This window comes from Schistocerca cancellata, chromosome 1, assembly GCF_023864275.1.
Source record: "Schistocerca cancellata isolate TAMUIC-IGC-003103 chromosome 1, iqSchCanc2.1, whole genome shotgun sequence".
Taxonomy (NCBI): domain Eukaryota; kingdom Metazoa; phylum Arthropoda; class Insecta; order Orthoptera; family Acrididae; genus Schistocerca; species Schistocerca cancellata.
In genome coordinates, this window is record NC_064626.1 from 1131212482 (window position 1) to 1131220656 (window position 8175).

An 8175-nucleotide genomic window follows, 5' to 3' on the forward strand; every position below is an offset into this window, starting at 1 on the left:
TGGTTCGCTACTGAGGAAATTTAGAGAACCAGCATTTGAGGCTGACTGTAGTACAATTTTACTGCCGCCTGCTTACATTTCGCGGAAAGACGACAAAGATGAGTTAAGAGAGATTAGGGCTCGTACAGAGGCATATAGGCAGTCATTTTTCCCTCGTTCTGTTTGGGAGTGGAACAGGGAGAGAAGATTCTAGTTGTGGTACGAGGTACCCTCCGCCACGCACCGTATGATGGATTGCGGAGTATGTATGTAGATGTACAGTGTCAAAATGCTCCGCAACAGGTCCTTCGAAAGTGAGTCTACATTTGACAAACTTCGCTGGTACATCTGCGCGCTTCTTCGTCAACGCCGTGGGTAGGAAACAGTAATATTTGACAAACAAGTTTGATCGCTGCTAGTGGCCTTCAGCCACGTGCCCTGCAGCCGCGGGCCTCGTGTCGGTGGCAGCCCGCGGCGAGACGCCACCTGTGTGGTCGCTCGCAGCTGGCCGCGTGTCGCCGCGTGCCGTGACCTGGGCACGGCCGCGCCGTGCAGTATCGATGGACGAGATGGGGCCGCTGCCGCCGCCACCGCCACCGCCGCCGCGTACTGCAATGCGGAGACGGCGCAGCCTCCGGCGGCTGCACGCTGCACGCCTCCGCCGCCCCCACCTGCCAGGACCGCTGCTCGCGGCACGTCGATGCTTCCGGGACCTCAGCGCCATAGTCGTGTGGGGGTACCAAATGGAATTTCTGATGCGATTGGGTATTGCTTGAGAGGACGGACACGGAATGGTTTTCTCGGATGGGGAATCGACGACGCGGACGCTCTGAGCCGAGATGACAAGATATTGTTAACGGGGATGAAGTCGTTGGTCTCCGTTCTGTAGATCTAGAGATTAAGACAAGTGGCTTTCAACGATCCTAAGGATCCCTATAATGGCTCTAAGTACTATCCTGTTCGATAATGTTCCTTGAGTGCATTATGTGTTCCCACCTTTCGCCATAGGAGGTACGTGCAGTACTGTATAACATGGTCGTCTTGGTGATCCAAGTCTTACGGTGTGCGGAGGCGTTATGGTGCATGGGTATACTGAACTCACTAACTCTGAACACCATACACCCAACGTCAATGTTATTCTGACACCGTGTTCCTCCTCCATATTCTTCTTCTCAACGTTCATTTCACCGTGACTTCACTTTTATGGATGACAATGAGAGACTGTATCGAACAGTGCAGGTGGAGATCATCTTAGAACGATAGGCTGTTCGGCAAATGGACCAGCCTCCCCGCATCACCCGAAACTCGCTGTCATCCTTGAGGTTTGCCCTCCAGTGTATTTAGAGGGACACCGTTTCGTAACACTTTCTGTCTAAGAGTCTTTTCTGCTGATTCTCAGATCATAATGAGTGTGGAAGCGTTCAGTTTTTCGCCGACACCGGGTGGCTGTTTGTGATGTGGTAGCCAAAGCTGTGGCTTAGCCGATTCCGTCCGTTGGTTCAAATGGCTCTGAGCACTATGGCACTTAACATCTGAGGTCATCAGTCCCCTAGACTTAGAACTACTTAAACCTAACTGACCTAAGGACATCGCACACATCCATGCCCGAGGCAGGATTCGAACCTGCGACCGTAGCAGCAGCGCGGCTCCGGACTGAAGTGCCTAGAACCGCTCGGCCACAGCGGCCGGCTATTAGGATCCCTCTGGAGCGGAGAAATGAGAGGACGATGACAGTGGTGATGCCAGAGATGAGGCAGGCTGTTTTAACGTCCCGCTAATGAGAAGCGGGTGGCTAAAAAGGTATCAGACAAATAGGATGGTGACAAGGCCGAGTCGTGACTTTTGTCGTTGGAAATCTCTGAGAAATCACGCAAATGGATTTAGAGAAACACCACGCCCAGTTGGATATTACGGGTGAAAGGGGAAGAAGTATCTGAACCTCTCCTGATAGGGAGAAGCAGCGTGTTACCTTGGATGGAGAGTCATCAGAAGATGTAATAGATTCAGGCGTACATCAGGAAGATGAGTTACGACCCTTACTGTTAGTATTAAATTAAAGATTGTTGTTCTTGTTGATATTGTGGTCTTCAGTCCTGAGACTGGTTTGATGCAGCTCTCCATGCTACTCTATCCTGTGCAAGCTTCATCATCTCCCAGTACCTACTGCAGCCTACATCCTTCTGAATCTGCTTAGTGTATTCATCTCTTGGTCTCCCTCTACGATTTTTACCCTCCACGCTGCCCTCCAATACTAAATTGGTGATCCCTTGATGCCTCAGAACATATCCTACCAACGGATCCCTTCTTCTAGTCAAGTTGTGCCACAAACTACTCTTCTCCCCAATTCTGTTGAATACCTCCTCATTAGTTATGTGATCTACCCATCTAATCTTCAGCATTCTTCTGTAGCACCACATTTCGAAAGCTTATATTCTCTTCTTGTCTATACTATTTATCTTCCACGTTTCACTTTCATACATGGCTACACTCCATACAAATACTTTCAGAAACGACTCCCTGACACTTAAATCAATACTCGATGTTAACAAATTTCTCTTCTTCAGAAACGCTTTCCTTGCCATTGCCAGTCTACATTTTATATCCTCTCTACTTCGACCATCATCAGTTATTTTGATCCCCAAATAGCAAAACTCCTTTACTACTTTAAGTGTCTCACTTCCTAATCGAATTCCCTCAGCGTCACCCGATTTAATTCGACTACATTCCACTATCCTCGTTTTGATTTTGTTGATGTTCATCTTATATCCTCGTTTCAACACACTGTCTATTTCGTTCAGCTGCTCTTCCAGGTCCTTTGCTGTCTCAGCCCCATATCCATGGAGAAGAAATAATGACTTGGCAGATAATATTAATAATAAGCTCAGTATTTTTTGCAAATGATGCAGTTGTTAATCATTAAGCGTTATCTATTGAAAGCTCTTTAAATAATCACATCTTGACAAGATTTCAAAGACGCTTAGTGATCACCAAGTTACTGTAGGCGTACTTAATGTGAAATTGTGTATTTCACAAAATTAAAATCGTTATATTCTGTCATTACAATGTCAGAGAGCTACAGCTAGTATCAATGAATTTCTACAAATACCTGGGTGTAACAATTTGTAGGGACATGAATTGGAATATTACGTATGTAAATCAAGTGATTGACTTGGGCTCATTGGTACACTACTGGAAAAAATGCAACCAGTATACGAAGAAAATTGCTTACGAAATACTCGTGCGATCTGTCTTTGAATATTGTTAAAGTGTGTGGGATCATTACCATATAGGACTAACGGGGAAGTTGAACATACACAAAGGAAGATAGAGCGAATGGTAGCAATTTGCTTGACTGCATGGGAGGGCATCACAGAAATGTTAAACACCCGATTAGGTAGACTCTTAAAGACATACGCAAATTGTCCCTTGAAACCTGCTTACAAGGTTTCAGGTGAGAATGTGTAGAAATATTTTTCAATCACTACGTAAGGCTTCCGCAGGGACAGCACACGCAGAGCCATTTAAGCAGTCACTTTTCTCGCGCAGCAGGCACGAATGGAATGGGGGAGGGAGGGGACTGTAATACGTGGTTTAATGGGATCTATGGTCTGCCACCTTCAGCCAACTGATCACCTTCAGGTAATAATTTAAAAAGAACCAGAGTAGCTTAGAAGTTTCATTGATCGCATACCACAATAGCTCATCACAGGCAAGTTGGGAAAGACAAGTGACTCTCACAGAATCTGGCGCGCCACATGGATTCGCGAAGTGGCATAATTGATATACTCCTACGTCACAGATTAATGTCCTACCTTTTATCTTATTAAGTAACTCCTCGCCGTCTTAGTGACTGGCATTATGTTACCCACTGCCGTGTGGTTGCTTTATTGGACCATAACATGTAATTTCGCACCTCCAGCCACCCAGTTTTCCATTAAACCGTTACTTGTGTTTCAGCAGTAGTTATTTCCTTCTCCCCCTTAAGTTTCCTGTACCACTAGAGTTTCACACCAATGACGAAAGTTCGTATACTATCCCAGAAGTCAAGAGATGATATCAACGGATGGCGCTGCGGTCGGAGGTTCGAATCCTGCGTCGGTCATGGATGTGCCTGATGTCCTTAGATTAGTTAGGTTTAAGTAGTTCTAAGTCTGGAGGACTGATGACCTCAGATGTTAAGTCCCATAGTGCTCAGAGCCACTTGAATGAACGGACGGAATCGGCTCCGCCACAGCTTTGGCTACCTCATCACAGAGAGCCACCAGGTGTTGGCGAAAAACTGAACGGTTTCACACTCGTTATGATCTGGGAATCAGCAGAAAAGACTCTTAGACAGAAAGTGTTACGAAACGGTGTCCCTCTAAATAGACTGGCTGGGAAAACTCGAGGATGACAGCGAGTTTCAGGTGATGCGGGGAGGCCGGTCCATTTGCCGAACAGCCTCTCGTTCCAAGATCTTCTCCACCTGTGCTGTTCGATGCGGTCTCTCATTGTCATCCGTAAAAGTGAAGTCACGGTGAAATGCACCCTGAGAAGAGGCACACGGAGGAGGAACACGGTGTCAGAATAACACTGACGTTGGGTGTATTGTGTTCAGAGTTAGGGAGTTCATTATACCCATGCAACATAACGCCTCTGCACACCATAAGACTTGGACCACCATGATGATCATGATATACAGTGCTGCATGTACCTCCTATGGCGAAAGGCGGGAACATATAGTGCACTCAAGGAACATTGTCGAACAGTATCGCTTTGGGGTCCAGACAGAGGTGTCAGCAGAGGGGGGGGGGGCGGCGGCGACAAAAGGGGCTACTTGCCCTCCCCCTGAGGGGACTCTTGCGCTCCCCCTGAGGGGACTCTTGCGCCCCCCCTGAGGGGACTCTTGCGCCCCCCCTGAGGGGACTCTTGCGCCCCCCCTGAGGGGACTCTTGCGCCCCCCCTGAGGGGACTCTTGCGCCCCCCCTGAGGGGACTCTTGCGCCCCCCCCTGAGGGGACTCTTGCGCCCCCCCCTGAGGGGACTCTTGCGCCCCCCCCCCCTGAGGGGACTCTTGCGCCCCCCCCTGAGGGGACTCTTGCGCCCCCCCCCCCCTGAGGGGACTCTTGCGCCCCCCCCCCTGAGGGGACTCTTGCGCCCCCCCTGAGGGGACTCTTGCGCCCCCCTGAGGGGACTCTTGCGCCCCCCCCTGAGGGGACTCTTGCGCTCCCCCCTGAGGGGACTCTTGCGCCCCCCCTGAGGGGACTCTTGCGCCCCCCCTGAGGGGACTCTTGCGCCCCCCCTGAGGGGACTCTTGCGCCCCCCCCCCGAGGGGACTCTTGCGCCCCCCCCCCCGAGGGGACTCTTGCGCCCCCCCCGAGGGGACTCTTGCGCCCCCCCCGAGGGGACTCTTGCGCCCCCCCCCCCCTGAGGTGACTCTTGCGCCCCCCCTGAGGGGACTCTTGCGCCCCCCTGAGGGGACTCTTGCGCCCCCCCCCTGAGGGGACTCTTGCGCCCCCCCCTGAGGGGACTCTTGCGCCCCCCCCCCTGAGGGGACTCTTGCGCCCCCACCGCCTGAGGGGACTCTTGCGCCCCCACCGCCTGAGGGGACTCTTGCGCCCCCACCGCCTGAGGGGACTCTTGCGCCCCCACCGCCTGAGGGGACTCTTGCGCCCCCACCGCCTGAGGGGACTCTTGCGCCCCCACCGCCTGAGGGGACTCTTGCGCCCCCACCGCCTGAGGGGACTCTTGCGCCCCCACCGCCTGAGGGGACTCTTGCGCCCCCACCGCCTGAGGGGACTCTTGCGCCCCCACCGCCTGAGGGGACTCTTGCGCCCCCACCGCCTGAGGGGACTCTTGCGCCCCCACCGCCTGAGGGGACTCTTGCGCCCCCACCGCCTGAGGGGACTCTTGCGCCCCCACCGCCTGAGGGGACTCTTGCGCCCCCACCGCCTGAGGGGACTCTTGCGCCCCCACCGCCTGAGGGGACTCTTGCGCCCCCACCGCCTGAGGGGACTCTTGCGCCCCCACCGCCTGAGGGGACTCTTGCGCCCCCACCGCCTGAGGGGACTCTTGCGCCCCCACCGCCTGAGGGGACTCTTGCGCCCCCACCGCCTGAGGGGACTCTTGCGCCCCCACCGCCTGAGGGGACTCTTGCGCCCCCACCGCCTGAGGGGACTCTTGCGCCCCCACCGCCTGAGGGGACTCTTGCGCCCCCACCGCCTGAGGGGACTCTTGCGCCCCCACCGCCTGAGGGGACTCTTGCGCCCCCACCGCCTGAGGGGACTCTTGCGCCCCCACCGCCTGAGGGGACTCTTGCGCCCCCACCGCCTGAGGGGACTCTTGCGCCCCCACCGCCTGAGGGGACTCTTGCGCCCCCACCGCCTGAGGGGACTCTTGCGCCCCCACCGCCTGAGGGGACTCTTGCGCCCCCACCGCCTGAGGGGACTCTTGCGCCCCCACCGCCTGAGGGGACTCTTGCGCCCCCACCGCCTGAGGGGACTCTTGCGCCCCCACCGCCTGAGGGGACTCTTGCGCCCCCACCGCCTGAGGGGACTCTTGCGCCCCCACCGCCTGAGGGGACTCTTGCGCCCCCACCGCCTGAGGGGACTCTTGCGCCCCCACCGCCTGAGGGGACTCTTGCGCCCCCACCGCCTGAGGGGACTCTTGCGCCCCCACCGCCTGAGGGGACTCTTGCGCTCCCCACCCCCGCCCCCGAAGGGACAATGGCGCCCCCCGCCCCCGAGGGGACAATGGCGCCCCCCGCCCCCGCGGGGACAATGGCGCCCCCCGCCCCCGCCCCCGAGGGGACAATGGCGCCCCCCCGCCCCCGCGGGGACAATGGCGCCCCCCCGCCCCCGCCCCCGAGGGGACAATGGCGCCCCCCGCCCCCGCCCCCGAGGGGACAATGGCGCCCCCCGCCCCCGCCCCCGAGGGGACAATGGCGCCCCCCGCCCCCGAGGGGACAATGGCGGCCCCCGCCCCCGAGGGGACAATGGCGGCCCCCGCCCCCGAGGGGACAATGGCGGCCCCCGCCCCCGAGGGGACAATGGCGGCCCCCGCCCCCGAGGGGACAATGGCGGCCCCCGCCCCCGAGGGGACAATGGCGGCCCCCGCCCCCGAGGGGACAATGGCGGCCCCCGCCCCCGAGGGGACAATGGCGGCCCCCGCCCCCGAGGGGACAATGGCGGCCCCCGCCCCCGAGGGGACAATGGCGGCCCCCGCCCCCGAGGGGACAATGGCGGCCCCCGCCCCCGAGGGGACAATGGCGGCCCCCGCCCCCGAGGGGACAATGGCGGCCCCCGCCCCCGAGGGGACAATGGCGGCCCCCGCCCCCGAGGGGACAATGGCGGCCCCCGCCCCCGAGGGGACAATGGCGCCCCCCGCCCCGGAGGGGACTCTTGCGCCCCCCTGCCCCCGAGGGGACTCTTGCGGCCCCCCCCCCGCCCCGGAGGGGACTCTTGCGCCCCCCTGCCCCCGAGGGGACTCTTGCGGCCCCCCCCCCTGAGGGGTCTCTTGCCCCCCACCCTTCCCCCTCCCCTGGAATTATAGGTACAAAATTATAACACAAGGTTTTGGCGGCAAATTACGCCTTTTTCTCGGTGCGGTGGTGATTTCGTGCATTGAATGTGGATGTGAGGATTTGCAGAACATTGCCAAGATACAATCCCCACACTGCTATCTGTCCTTTCCTCGTGCAGTTCTGATCTAGCTCCAGGAAGGCGCCATTGCACCATTATGGGGTGCATGTTGCCGGCACCTATTCTCTACACAAAATAATTATGGCTGCAGTGTACCTGACCAATATCCTTCCCACAAGTGCACTCCATCTTGCTACGGAACAGCTTAATCGCAACGCTTGTTCACCATCTCTCTGTGGTCAAAGAAGACCCTGACGTACACGAGAAATTTTAAACGTTTGTAGCTGCGGCATTTTTCCACCAACTTTGTTTTTTACGTAACATGGGTGGAACTTAATCGAATAGTAACTGACGGAACTGCAAACTAGTGTCCCGTCATCAGGAGAAGAGGTGCCAGTGATGTCTGCTGACGGTACCAAAACGTAATCAAACACACGAATTTGCTACGGTTCGTGTGTTCTTATAATTACTGCCATATAAAGTGCTCCAGATATTGGTTTTTGAATGCCAGATGTCTGTTCCTTCAAAAGAACAGACACCACACCTCTCCAGTAGCTATGAAACACGATATGTAAACA

At 56.5% G+C, this 8175-nt stretch overlaps 1 protein-coding gene across 1 annotated transcript; it reads right to left on the bottom strand.

Moving 5' to 3' along the window:
* Nucleotides 1-394: 394 nt before the first annotated feature.
* Nucleotides 395-7786, bottom strand: LOC126133603 (fibroin heavy chain-like). The gene is made up of 3 exons (XM_049915188.1): nt 7754-7786; nt 5521-7496; nt 395-557 (listed from the first exon to the last, which is right to left on the bottom strand). Exons 1-3 carry the CDS (start codon nt 7784-7786, stop codon nt 395-397), a joined length of 2172 nt encoding a protein of 723 aa, XP_049771145.1.
* Nucleotides 7787-8175: the final 389 nt, after the last annotated feature.

Coding starts and splice junctions, on each gene's coding strand:
- LOC126133603 (XM_049915188.1), bottom strand. CDS start 7,786: ATGGAGTGCACTTGTGGGAAGGATATTGGTCAG. Junction 7,497..7,753: donor GTGGGAAGGATATTGGTCAG/GTACACTGCAGC, acceptor CTATAATTCCAG/GGGAGGGGGAAGGGTGGGGG. Junction 558..5,520: donor TCCCCTCAGGCGGTGGGGGC/GCAAGAGTCCCC, acceptor TGGCGGCGGCAG/CGGCCCCATCTCGTCCATCG.